Source organism: Pteropus alecto, unplaced genomic scaffold, assembly GCF_000325575.1.
Source record: "Pteropus alecto unplaced genomic scaffold, ASM32557v1 scaffold210, whole genome shotgun sequence".
In the NCBI taxonomy this organism is placed as follows: domain Eukaryota; kingdom Metazoa; phylum Chordata; class Mammalia; order Chiroptera; family Pteropodidae; genus Pteropus; species Pteropus alecto.
Genome location: NW_006431288.1, coordinates 54,759 through 68,585, shown reverse-complemented (window position 1 = coordinate 68,585; position 13,827 = coordinate 54,759). Strand labels below are relative to the sequence as shown.

At 42.1% G+C, this 13,827-nt stretch overlaps 1 protein-coding gene across 6 annotated transcripts in view; it reads left to right on the top strand.

The window, feature by feature from the left end:
* The window catches only part of NFRKB (nuclear factor related to kappaB binding protein), a 32,544-nt gene that overhangs the window by 10,346 nt on the left and 8,371 nt on the right, over positions 1-13,827 (top strand). For 3 of the 6 annotated variants that reach the window (XM_015597497.2, XM_015597507.2, XM_015597495.2), the window contains exons 8-24: positions 392-465; positions 1,307-1,391; positions 1,889-2,069; positions 2,317-2,425; positions 2,656-2,782; positions 3,028-3,093; positions 7,985-8,064; positions 8,177-8,220; positions 8,913-8,996; positions 9,072-9,129; positions 9,525-9,699; positions 10,470-10,576; positions 10,971-11,094; positions 11,305-11,384; positions 11,545-11,765; positions 11,865-12,135; positions 12,705-12,917. In XM_015597497.2, coding sequence (XP_015452983.1) covers positions 392-465; positions 1,307-1,391; positions 1,889-2,069; positions 2,317-2,425; positions 2,656-2,782; positions 3,028-3,093; positions 7,985-8,064; positions 8,177-8,220; positions 8,913-8,996; positions 9,072-9,129; positions 9,525-9,699; positions 10,470-10,576; positions 10,971-11,094; positions 11,305-11,384; positions 11,545-11,765; positions 11,865-12,135; positions 12,705-12,917 — 2,099 coding nt within the window. Of the gene's footprint in view, positions 1-391; positions 466-1,306; positions 1,392-1,888; positions 2,070-2,316; positions 2,426-2,655; positions 2,783-3,027; positions 3,094-7,984; positions 8,065-8,176; positions 8,221-8,912; positions 8,997-9,068; positions 9,130-9,524; positions 9,700-10,469; positions 10,577-10,970; positions 11,095-11,304; positions 11,385-11,544; positions 11,766-11,864; positions 12,136-12,704; positions 12,918-13,827 lie in introns of all 6 variants that reach the window. The other 3 variants (XM_015597503.2, XM_015597508.2, XM_015597501.2) reach the window with 2 other exon arrangements.

Here is a 13,827-nt window from a genome sequence, read left to right as displayed (position 1 = left end):
TATTTTGGGTTAAAGCAGAATCTTACAATAGCAACAGTAAGGGATGATTCAGTAATAGAACAAGGGGTAACCAGAGCCATAGCAGTTTCTTAGAATGTCTGTGAAATTAGAGAAGAATTTTTAGTTGGGATAGGAATCAAAGAACATTGAGAACCTTTAATGTGTTTTAGGAGCAGCTAAGTCTTTCCTGTTGACCAGTGTGTAGAAAAACTTCCGAAGAGTTGATCCCGTGACTGTTTCAAGATTGCTGATACTTGTAGTACCCAGAAGTCAGAAGGGAAACTCAGAGAAACACTAATTTTTGATTATGACAAATGACTAGAAAAATTTAAATTTCAGCATTGTGTTAGTGAATGACCTAGTTCATGTGGTTTGGTTCATTTTCTCTCAGATAAAATAGAGCTGGGGGACAGTGACCTGAAGATAATGTTAAAGAAGCACCATGAGAAGCGGAAACATCAACCGGTAAGATTGGGGGCAGGGTGTATATGGTCATTAGTGGTTTTCAGTCTCATATATCTGGTTTGGCTGTGGTAAGGAAGATACAGGTAGTCACTACTTAATTTCTGTTCCCTTTCCTTCTCATTATTAGAGGACAGGAGCAACCAGAGAGGTTAGTAAACACCAAAGATGTGATAAGAAGACCCATGCTTTGACTTTATAAGGCATGCTTAACAGTGTCTGACTTAATCTTTACAAGACTGGTAGATGAATCATCATATCCATTTACCACTGCTCAGAGAGGTTAAGGAGCTTGTCCTCAGCCTCGCAGCTAGTAAGTGGCAGAGCCAAGAGTCAGATCCTGTACTTTCCCACTTTTTACTGTTTCTGTTACTCCACCGAACTGAGGTACTGCCAATGCAGCCAAGCCAGAGCGCATAGTAGAGGAAGGAAAGGTGGTCCATCTAAGGCTGAGCGGTGAGATGGGAAGTCCCACGGTGGAAATCAGAACTGACTTCTCTCTGTCTTTTCCACTTACTGTGATATTGGGCAAATCCCTTAAATTCTCCGAATCTCATTTTCAGACTGGGAAATAGAATGATACTTACTTAAGATTGTTTGAAGAGCACACAAAATAAGGAATGCAAAAGAGCTTTATAGACTATCAATGCCATGCAGTAGTTTGGATTGGGTTCTCTATGCCCCAGTATGAGGAGCAGTAGTTTTAATCTCTGCATGTTTTTAATTCAACATGATTTTCTCAAGTGCAGGTAACAGCTAATTATCTGTTAGGTAAATTGGCAAAGCCTCCAGTTTTAGCTCTGTATTTGGGCTTCAATAGTAAATATTTGAATATCGCATCTAGGATCACCCGGACCTTTTGACAGGAGACCTGACTCTCAATGACATCATGACTCGAGTAAATGCTGGCAGGAAAGGTTCTCTAGCAGGTAAATGACATCATCTGTAGGTAGCCATCATCTGACTATGGTGTTAAATTATATGAGCCTGTCTACATGTTGCAAAAATAAATGAAATCATAGAATGTTTATGAAATTAGAGAAGAGTTTTTGATTGGGATAAGAATCAACGTTAAGAACCTTTAATGTATTTTAGGAGCAGCTAAGTAATTGAGGTGATTTTTATTGACCATTGTATAAAAAAACTGGAGTTGATCCTGTGTCTGTTTCAGTAACCTATTGTTACTGCCTCTAATGGATTTATAGGTGGAAAATGAATATAAAATCACAACGACAGGTCTTTGACTTCTTAATGTATTAATTTGTAAATCACTCATTGGGTTTGTTAAAAAAACTAAATGTCTTATTATTGAGACTTTTCTTTCTTTTATTGGTGGGCTTTGGGAAAATAATATGTTGATAAGACTCCTTACTCCCGGATGTAGAAAAAATGCAGTTCTGTGACTTATGTTGCTTTTTCTTCACAGCCCTATACGACTTGGCTGTCCTTAAAAAAAAGATTAAGGAAAAAGAGGAAAAGAAGAAGAAGAAAATAAAAATGATCAAGTCAGAGACAGAGGAGTTGGCTGAGCCCCTGAGCAGTACTGAAGGCATTGCACCTCTCTCACAGGCTCCATCTCCGCTGGCCGTGCAGGCTATCAAGGAGGAGTAAGTGAGCAACAGGGATTACTGCTCAAGAGCGAAAGGTTTAGCGGAGGGCTGTACCCAATACTGGTGCCTGGTGTGATCTGGTTTGTGCTGAACCTGTAAGTCCTGAGTCCCGGGGGTCCTGCTAGAGAAAGTGTATAGTATTTTTTTTATTATTATGGGTGCCAGGAGGCTTGGAGGGCTTAAACCAATCTGTGGATGTGTTCTTGGTCTTTTTTGTTGTTCTTATATTTTTTTCTCTCATTAGGCCTCTTGAAGACCTCAAACCTTGCCTTGGAATCAATGAAATATCATCCAGCTTCTTCTCTCTTCTGTTAGAGATCTTGCTACTGGAGGGGCAGTCTAGCCTTCCTGTGGTAAGAGTTTTGGAAAAGTCGGATGTACATCAAAGTTTTCAAGTTGTAGAAATCTTTAATGGTCTATGGCTTAAGAAGCAGAACTCTGGGTTCTTCCCAGAACCCTGCAGCTAACTTGCTTTGTGGCTTGGGCAAACTGGACAGGTACACCCCAGCTTGCTCGGACACATTCGTGGGATTGCTGGTGCAGTATGGAAAACTAACTGGGTTCTGCCTTTACTTTTCCACAGCTAGAGGAGCGAGTTTTGGATTGGCAGTCATCTCCTGCCAGCTCCCTCAATAGCTGGTTCTCTGCGGCCCCCAACTGGGCAGAGTTGGTGTTACCAGCCCTGCAATATCTTGCTGGAGAAAGTCGTGGTAAGGTACTTTTTTATGTAAGGTCAATATGTTTTCTCTCCCTATGTGTAATTATTTCTCATAGCGAACTACAGCTTTGCTGGTTAAAACCACTGTGGCTTTGCATAATGCCATGCCTCGGAGGTCTCTGCTATCTTGATTCACTATGAAACATTCAGAAGTTGTTTCCGAGCTCAGGGATTTCGGTTTTTCTGAGTTTAGCACTCTGACCTGTGTGGCTTGTTTATGTAACCCATTTCTTGCAGCTGTACCTTCCAGTTTCTCTCCATTTGTTGAATTCAAAGAGAAAACCCAGCAGTGGAAATTGCTTGGTAAGTACTTCATACTACCTACCCATAACACTAGGTTTTTATTCTCTCATTTTCTCCTGTAAACTTTTTTTGCCTTCTATTCAGTGGTATAGTTCAGTAGAAATTTGAAAAGGACAGTGTTAAATCTTATTTTGCTCAGAAAAAGACTCCTTCAAGACCCCTTTGGTACTCACGGTCTGCATTTCATCCTTCTCCTCCGCCTCCATTGGATTTTGGCTGAGGCTGAGGTAGAATATTCCTTCTATTACTATGCGACTGGTACTGGCTAAATTTAAATCTGCAGAGGTATTTCACAATAGAATCAGTGTTTATATTTACCATACCTATGGTTTTTGATTAATTTGTAGTCATGTTATTTTTCTTTTCTAAAAATGGGCTTTGTTATTGAGGATAATGTGCAACAAGATGTTGAATAGCTCTGAATAAGCTATTTCTAAGAAACAAGATCCTTATTTTTGTTTTAAGTTTATAAAGTTCCACTTTCTGTGTAAGTTGTAGTAATGTGCACCTGAAATAACTTGGTGACTGTTACCTGGTGATGGTGATAAGAGGAAAATCAAGTTGTTGACTTCCTGTGGAGATTCACAAACCTTTTTTTTTTTTTTTAACTCAAGTGATCTGTGAAGAGAAGGTTATGCAAGCAGTAGATTCATCCATTCTTACAACATTTATGTAGCTTCTAGGTATCAGGCATTGTGTTAGGTGCTGCGGGATATAATGGTTTGGAAGTTATAGACAGTGTGTTCCCCTAGTGGGTTTTAAGGTTTGGTTTGGGCAACAAATAGTCATTCAAATGAAATAACAGACTTATACATTCTGTAAGGGAAAAGTACCAGGAAGGATGGAAGTTATAATGAGTCATTGGTGTAGTCTGCAGTCAGTCAGGGAGGGCCTTCCTGAGGAAGGAGTATGTGAGCAGAAATATTGGTGATTAGAAAGGAGCTAGGCAGACAGAGGGGAAGGGCATTCCAGGTTGAGAAAGCAGTATCGGTCAGTGGTGGCAGGGAAGATAATCTGGGCCCAGGTTGAGAGAATGGATAAATCTAAGAAAGTTGTAGGTGGTAAAAGCCACAGGATTTGATTACTAATTGGATATGGGAATGAAGGAAGATTGCTGTCAAGCCTTGCTTTGCTAGATTTATATCAAGAGGACGAAGATGCCATTTATTGAGGTAGGCAGCTGTGAAGGATGGTTCATACTTGAATGAGGGTGAAGATCATGAGTTTAATATTGGATGTGCTGAGTTTGAGCTGCCTTTGAGGCACGTAAGTGGAGATATTCAATAGGCAGTAGGATATATGGGTTTAGAATACAGACCAGAGAGTCAAGGTAGAGAGTTGTTGGCAAATGTATAGCATTTAAAACCGAAGGCTTAGGGAAAACGTGTTAGGTGAGGAGAGAGGAAGGCCTAGGACTAAGCTTTGGGAAACTCCAAGGTAGAGAAGGCTGAGCATACGGAGAGCAAGTAATAACTGCGGAGTTAGGAGGAAACCGTGAGATGGCTGAATCTCAGAAGCCAAGGAATGAGAGAGTGGAGAATTGGGAAGTGGTCATTAGCCTTGATTGTTACTAAAAGTTCAGTAACATGAGACTTGTGGACTTGGATTTGTGGACATGGAAGAAACGATGAATTTTTTTGTAAGAGTGATTTCTTATTAGAATAGCGAGAGTTAAAAGACAGTGGTGAGCTGAAGGTGACTCCTGATGGCTGACTGTGCAGCTCTTTCCGACTATCAGCCTGGTGGCTTAAAATCAGCCATGGTGGGACCCTTACAGCAGGGTTGGCAAATGTTAAGGACCAGATGCTTGTGAGCCAGATGCTTTCTGTTGCATCTTCTCAGCCCTGCCATCATAGTGCAGAGCAGCCGTAGACAGTATGTAAATGAACGGATGTGGCTGTGTGCCCATAAAACTTTGTTTACAAAATAGATGTCCAGTTTACTGACCCTTAATGTGCACCACAGACATCTGCAAATGCTTCCAGGCAGGGCCCCCTCTCCTGCAGCCAGTTATAGATTTACCCTGTACACCACTGGTTAAAGAGACAGTGAACAAATAAAATAAATAAAATAAAATAAAAAATAAAAAAAAATATAGAGAGACAGTGAATCTTGTTAACCTAAAAATAAAAGTCTTTTCAAAGTAAGAGGCAATAAGCATTTATTTGAGATAAAAAAGCAAAGCTATTTAGGAAGCATTGATTCAGACACAAGCCCAGATGATGTTGCATTTAGGAGACAGGCAGAAGGTATTTATGAGAAAGGCAAGGGGAACAATTACATCAATAGAAGGAAGGTGTTTGTATTGGTGCAGATAACATAGTGAGGCTAATTCTAAATGATTTTAATTTTCAGTCTGGTAGTCATCAGTCCAGTAGCCATAATAACTGCTTTCTTGTTATCTTTGCAAACAAACAATTCTTTGGGACACAGTATTGCCTTAGGCCAAGTCCAAAGTTATTTTGCCCTGTTTTAACATTCCAAAGGTTTGAAGTGTAAGACTCGGAAGGCAGTTCCTCTGGCATGGCAGCTCCAGCTCCATTTTAAAGTGGCTCCATTATTTTTTTTTGACAATATAAACAATTTTTCTAGAGGTTTAGCAGGGGACGGGAGGTTTGTAAGGGGAACTTGTGACCAAGAGAGGTATTTTTTTTTTAATGAGAGAAACTTTGAGTTTTAGATATTGATGGAAAGAGTACAGTGGAAAGAAGGAGGTTGAAAATACAGGAGAGAAGGGAAAATTTACCATATAAATTCCTGAGATGAGGGGAAGAGATTGGTCTTGGATGGCGGGAGGTAGTCCATGTCTTATAGTAGGAGGAAATAATGGAAACTCAGTAGTAAGCTTTTAGGTTTTATTGTGGAAAGTTTCAAGGAGTTTGGTCTGCCGGCTTTTCTGTTAAAGTGGGAGGTGAGAGAGGCGAGTTGGTCTGTTGTGAGTGAGAAGGGAGGTTGCAAAGAGTGGGGAAGAAGTATGGAGCATGGGAAATCAGCTCGGCCAGAGAGAATATTAGATTGCCAGGCAGTGTTGGGGCCAGTGGAGGCTGCTCGTCATTCATTTGTAGTGGCATTCTTTCCCTTTTTGTATGTTTCCTTGGCAGCCCTCAGCTGTCCGACCTAAGGCATGGAGAATGTGGATAGTTCAGAATTTGAGTTTTGCTAGATTGGAATGATGCAGATAGAGCAGAGGTATTAGGTATTACTGTATTGGTAAAGGTGTTATTGAGATGATGGCGATAGACTCTGAATTGAATGGGGGGAGGGGAGTGCGAAGGTAAGAGGCTAATGGGATTAGCAGTTCTCTTGAGTCAAAGTAATGTTTTGGTGGGAGTAGTTAAATAAGGAAGAAGGCTAGGTGATTATGGTCAGGGAGCAGAATGTGTGGACTAGTATAAAGGTTCTCAGCCCTGGCTGTGTACCCAAATTAGTTGGAGAGCTTTTAAAAAATGATACCTATGCCTTACCCACAGAGGTTCTGATTGTTTGGGGGAGTGGGGGCAGGCCTTGGTATTTTAAAAGTTCCCAGGTGATTCTTATTTGGAGCCAGGGTTCAGAAACACTGAATTAGGCGTTTTGAAGATGGACCAGTTTTAGGTAATGATAAAGTCCAGTTGTGGTTGTGGGAACGAGTGGCTGGGGTGGAGTGGAAGAGGTCACCAAGGTCACAGAACTGAGAGGTTAGGCTATTGGATGGACCATCTGTATGAATGGCACTTACCCAGCATGAAAACAGGAAGTGGATTGGTGAGGAGGAATGACTAAGTCAGTACCTGTGAGGAGCAGGGGACAAGGTAGGTACAGGTGGATGGTAAGAGCCTTAGGGACCAGGCTTTTGTTTGATTGTGATTTTCTAGAACAGCTGGAGAGAAATAGCCTGGCATCAGAGGTTGAAGGAGGAACTTAACTCTGAAGGACATGGCTGTGAGAGAATAGCCAGCATACCCAAGGTAGAAGGATTAATGAGAACCAGATTTCACACCAGACAAGGAAATAAAAGTTGTCGAGAAAAGTGGGTATTGAGAGAAGAGGATTAGGCTGTAGGAGAATTTATTGATTATGAAGTAGCATTTCTAGAAGACAGAATGGGAGTAGTGGGAGTCACCCCTGGGTAAGAAAGTTCAGTGCTTTCTGGGGTAGTATTGTGCATTGACTAGTGAAAACAGTAAGAGACCATTATGAGGTTATCTCAGCAGCCTTTGAGAAGGGTGGGCCCTGGAAGATGCCTTCTTCACCCAAGCAGACTTGGGTGACGTTGGGTTTCCGTGGCTCCTAGTCTGGGCAGAAGACATAGGTATCATCATATGATAAGTGCCAAAGGAGGAGTCTGAACAAAGTAATAGGGGAGGAGGGCACAGAGGCAAAGTACTCATCTCTTTCTAAGGCAAGTCAAGGGCAATCAAGCTTTTCCTCTGCCTTGGGGCCACCTTCTTGCTGTTCTGTGCATAGAATGCCTTTTGCCCCAATTAGCCAGAAGAAGACCCCCCAAGATTAAGATAACTTCCCTAGGTTAAGCTTTCTTAACATCCTTTGTGACACCTACCACTTTTTGATTTTATAATATATGCTCTTTCCGCACTTGACTGCTCACTCCGTGAAGCAAGAGACTGAAGTCACCGAGTAACTCTAGTGTGTAGTGTCTGGCACTCAGTGACTACTCAGCAAACACTTACTGAGTGAATGATTTAATTAGAGGACATCCAAGAAGGGTGATCCGGGCAGACAGTGATGGAGGGGCAGTACAGGCTGAAGGGATAGTGTGTGCAAAGGACCATTGCTGCAGGTCCTGATAGGTTCTCTCTCTGGCGTAGATATAGCAAATAAGGAGAAAGTGGGATCCTGACTAATACCTTACATTGTTTTTTTATTATTTTTTGCCCTTTAATTCTTATAGGCCAGTCTCAAGATAATGAAAAGGAATTAGCTGCACTCTTCCAGCTGTGGCTGGAAACCAAAGACCAGGCCTTCTGTAAGGTATGATTTTTGAGAAATATCAGGTCTTTCTTAATTGGATTTTCAGAGCCCTTTATTTAGCCACAATTTTTTTAGTCCATTTACCTGTTAATGTCTTCCTTTTCTCCATCAGGAAAATGAAGACAGCTCAGATGGCATAACCCCTGTTCCTCGGGTGTGAGTATAATACGCTAATGGTGGGTGGTGCTCTATGAAACCATAGTGTAAGGTACTGCTATGGTTTTTCTAACATTTCTTTTTAGAAATGTATTAGAACTGTAATGGACTTTAGAGAACCCTGGAGTCCACTGGTTCTTACCTGCCTCAGCGTACCTGAGGAGGGCAACACCCTGCCATCAGTAAGTGTGGCTCCCTGAGGAAAGGATTCTGAATTGGGAAGGGGATTGCGTAGAGGGGGGTGGGATCTATCTTGTAGGTGAGCATACTTTTTTCTCTGAATTCCTCTCCAATTTCCATTTGAGAATGATTCATATAATCCATCTTCATTGGTCACCTATAAAGAAATTGGGACATGATGTTAAGTGGCCTGCTCAAGGTTAGTGTCAGGACGCAGGCTGGAATCTTGACCTCTAGTCCCGAGCTCTTTGTATCATATCATCTCATGTGACTGTTTTCAGCCTGGTATGGTGCCTTTTCTTTTCCCCATGTTTTGTTGAGATATGATTGGCATATAACATTGTGTTGATCTGTTACATGTATCTGTTGTGAGGTGATTGCCATCTCCATCACCTCATATAATTACCAATCTTTTTTGTGTGTAAGGTGAGAAAATAATCATTAAGATCTCTTAGCAGCTTTCAAGTATATGAAACAGTATTGTTAACTGGAGTCACCATGCTGTGCATTAGACCCCCAGAACTTTTTCATCTTATAACTGGAAGTTTGTGCCCTTGGAGCAACAGCCGCCCATTTCTCCCATCTGCCAGCTCCTGGTAACTACCATTCAACCTCCTGTTTTTATGAGTTCAGTTTTTTTAGATTCCACAAAATTCTTTATGTTCCAGAAGGACTGACTATGTGGTGCGGCCCAGCACAGGGGAAGAAAAACGAGCTTTTCAAGAGCAGGTAAGAAACAGCTGGAACCCAGTGTGAACCTCTGCATCTGTGAGGTCATGCAGAGAGCAGCTCTCCTCGAGTCCAGATTCTTAGAGAAAATTCACATCTTTAACCTTAGATATTCTGTTAGGATTGTTTGTTAGGGACAGAAATGGTGTGAGGAAAGGCAATGAAAAAATGTTTTGATGACCTTTACTACTAGATAGCAAAATATGTTTATATTTATCTCTTCGTCCCTTTGCTGGTGACTGGCATTTTGGAGATCATCTTTTTCCCCCTGTAGTTCGGTCAGTATTCCTAGTAGAATAGCCTGTTTCCTTCTCATTTTAATCTCTCCATACAATAGTATAGGAGCTCTAGGGAGAACTGCACTAATACTAGCCTTGTACCTTTTCTCTTGGTAGGAACGTTACAGATATAGCCAACCCCATAAGGCGTTCACCTTCCGCATGCATGGCTTTGAGTCTGTAGTGGGGCCTGTGAAGGGTGTGTTCGATAAGGAGACCTCGCTCAACAAGGCTCGGGAGCACTCTCTGCTGCGCTCTGACCGGCCTGCCTATGTCACCATCCTGTCTCTTGGTATGATCACTTTTTTTCCTCTTGTCAGCTGTATCCACATCCTCAGGAATTTAGGAAGGGGGGAATTCTGTCCCCTAGAGATTTATCAGAAATCAATGTTTCTTCCCCAAAGTCTGCACTCCAATTATTTTCATTCAGGAATTATACACGGGCCAGCTAGTATAGGAATTTGCTTCCTCCAGACTATGATTCTTTTAAAGATGAGGTTTTTAACCTTTTTTCGTGTCATGAACCTCTTTAGTATTTTGGTGAAACCTGTGGACTCCTTCTCAGAATTATGTTTTTAAATGCAAAAAATAAGATGCATAGAGTTACAAAAGAAATCAGTCCTACTGAAATAGTTTTCAAAATATTAAAACAAATTAATCGTGCAGAAATATGTTTTTATCATATTAAATAGCGAGATTTACTAGTAGATCTTATAACTCCTGTAATTTCCAAATAGTGATGCATGGAAATGATATTTTAAGTTGTATGTGACAGCTGTAATGTGATATGAAAGTATCTGATATCTCTTACAGCACGGCCAAGATATTGTTTGTTACCTTTGTTTATAATAATTCTGAGATGTGATGGAATTACAGTCTTGGCTAAATGTGAAGAGTGTATAGGAAACTGTCCCTAGAGGGCAGTGTCCACCCAGGGCTGAGTCTTAGTTAGGTAGAGAAACAACCTCAGGGAACTTCACCCACCAGAGCAAGGACAGGAAGAGTTTCCCTCAGGAAAAGCCCTGCTTGACTCTTGGACTTCTCATTTTCTGATGTCATCAGTTCGAGATGCCGCCGCTCGGCTGCCTAACGGAGAAGGTACTCGGGCAGAGATCTGTGAATTGCTCAAGGACTCACAATTTCTTGCACCAGATGTGACCAGCACTCAGGTAGGATGAAGAAATTATTTTTGTTTTGTTGCAGAAAGGTTTTCAGAGAATTTACAAGGAAATTTGAAATATAATAAAAAATTTAAAAACCAATTAAGGAGAAAAGAAGGATATCTCGAGAAATGCAAGCAGTGATAACCTAAGACTCTTGCTGTAAGTGAAGCACAAATTAGACTGTCAGCTTTCCTTCAGCTTCTGCTAAAGGTCTTAGTTCACCATCTCCTTCATTCTCTCAGGAGCCTAAGTGTTTCCTGTTTTGCCAGGTGATATATAGTGCATTATTGGTGCCACCAGGCTGAGATAAGATGTTTATCAGCTGTGACTTAACACTCAGTGATTTTTCTCCAGTTTCTGAATCTAACTTGTCCTTTATCCCCTTTGTTCTGATTCTTAGGTTAATACAGTAGTAAGTGGTGCACTGGATCGGCTGCATTATGAAAAAGACCCATGTGTGAAATATGACATTGGACGGAAGCTATGGATCTACCTGCATCGTGACCGGAGCGAGGAAGAGTTTGGTGTGTGAGACCTGGGCAGTGTGTCCAACTAGACTAGGGATGCTTCTGACTTTCTGCCCCAACTCCATTATGCTCTTCACTGACATTCAGGCGGGACAGGATTGTAAAGGCAGGACTTAGCCCACCAGAGAAGCCTTGGCTCTTAACGAAACTACCTTCTTAACTGTGCTGGGAGTAAACTATTGCTGAAGCTTACACTTTTGTTTACAGAGCGAATTCACCAAGCACAAGCAGCTGCAGCTAAAGCCAGGAAAGCCCTTCAGCAAAAACCCAAGCCGCCATCCAAGGTGGTAAGTGACCTCCTGAGAGCATGTAGCTTAGTGGTTTTGGGGATGCTGGCAACTAGGCCTTCCCTGAGCTCAGTGCATCTGGAACCATAAGGGCTGTGCCTTCCCGTAGTGGGCCTTCGTTAAATCTGCCTGTGAATTTCTCTTTCTCTTCTGCTTGTAGAAGTCCAGTAGCAAGGAGAGTTCAATGAAGGTGCTTAGCAGTGGCCCTTCTGACCAGAGCCAGATGAGTCTCAGTGACTCCAGCATGCCACCTACTCCAGTCACACCTGTGACCCCCACAACTCCAGCTTTGCCTGCCACTCCTATCTCCCCTCCGCCTGTATCGGCAGTCAACAAAAGTGGCCCTACTACTATCTCAGAACCAGCTAAATCTAACTCAGGGTAAGCTCTTCCATTTCTTCTGTAGCTTTCTCCCTCCAAAATCCTTTTATATGCATGTCCTAAGTTGATTGTTTTGTTTCTCCCCGATTCTCCTCATAGTGTTCTTCTGGTATCTTCCCCGACAATGCCACAGCTAGGAACAATGCTTTCTCCAGCTTCCAGTCAGCCTCCACCAAATTCTCAGGCTGCTGCCCGTGTTGTGAGCCACTCTGGCTCGGCCGGACTACCCCAGGTACGGGTGGTAGCCCAGCCTAGCCTGCCTGCTGTTACTCAGCAGTCAGCAGGGCCGGCACAGACACTGCCACCGATGCCAGCAGGACCACAGATTCGAGTTCCGACCACTGCTACACAGACCAAAGTCATGCCCCAGGTAAACAGGGACAGTGGACCCAGAGGAGGGCTGTTGATCTAACGGGCAGTCTGGGCAAGGACTGAAGAGCCTTACATTATTGCTCCTGCTGATGTTTATCACAGGAACTCATTTAATGTTCACAGCTAGGTAAGCATTTTTATAAGTTGTATTTTACCTGTTGGGGATCAGAACTTCTGAGAAGTTTAGTCATTTACCAAGGGTTGTAACAAGTCTCTCGGAGAGGTGGGATTAAATCCAGACCCGTGACTCTAAATCTCAGGTTCCTTCCATTGTTCCTCTATTCTTAGCCATGCCATTAACTGGTTGTGTAGTTTTAGAGAAAAGTTTGATCTGCCTCAGTTTCCTTTACTGTAAAAAGGGTATATTTGTCCTTTGTGTAGGAATAAAATGAGATGTTAAGTGAAAGCATTTTGAAAATTAAAATAAGAGGTGCTACATTATAGAGAGTAGTGAGCCTTAAGCGCTCTTAGATTAGAAGTAGTTTTAGAGGCACGCTTCCTGGGTGGTGGCATGCTGGTCTACATCTTAATGTCTAATTAAGCTCTCGGCCTCATGCTATGAACTAGACAGTAATGGCCACCGTTCCAGTCAAAGCTCAGACTGCAGCGGCCACTGTGCAGCGACCAGGACCTGGGCAGACGGGACTCACAGTGACAAGCCTCCCTGCCACAGCCAGCCCTACAAGCAAGCCAGCCACGAGTTCTCCTGGGAGCTCTGCTCCGAGTGCTTCCACAGCCACTGTCATTCAAAATGTTACCGGACAGAACATTATCAAGCAGGTCAGTGGGATCCAGTTCCCTTGTCCTGAAGCAGAGGACAGCAGAGATCTCAGTGATTTGTGATCTTTGCTCCTTAGTTCACAGGCATTTCAAGTCTGAGTTCCCACCAAGGGCAGTGCAAGCTCTATAGATGCTGAAGAGATTTTTTCTGTTCCTTTCCATGTAATTCAGATTTAGTAGCCGAGTTTATGGATTTGGAGGAGACTCTCCATGAAATAATTTAGATAAATTTAAATACGTTATTGGCATTTCATTTTACCATTAGTAAAAGAATACATCTCTGCTTTCTTGGTTGTGAATATGCAAGACTAACAATTGAACTTCAAAGAATTGTTAGGCAGAATAGCAACTAGTACTGATAGGAGTGTTTAATATGTGCCTGCACTGTGCTAAACATTTTATAAATCTGAAATAACTTCATCCTCAAAACACCATGGAGTTGGCACTTTTCTTATCCCCTTTTTACAGATGAAGAAAAGGAACCACATGATGATAAAGAAATGTTTTTTTTTATTTTTATTAAACGAATACATGTTAAGTGCTTTTTGTGTGCCAGGTCACTGTCCAGAGTATTGGAGATTTAGTGGTATATTACACAGACTAAGTCCTTTCTTTGTGGAGTTCATGTAGAACTAGGGGACAAGCAGGTATAGTAGGGGCTCTGAACAATAGTAAGTAGGAGGTGGGGTAGAGAGTGCAGTATGCTGTTTAGGGTGATCAAGAAGGCCTGTCTGCGGAAATGGCATTTGAGAGAGATGAATGAGGTTGGAGAGAATGCCATGTTATGATTAGCTGGAGATAAAGCATTCTAGAAATAGGAAGAGCAAGTGAAAATACCTTGAGTCAGGAATATGTTTGAGGAATAACAGGAAAGCCGTTGTAGCTGAGGCTTAGTAAGCAACTGTGGAAG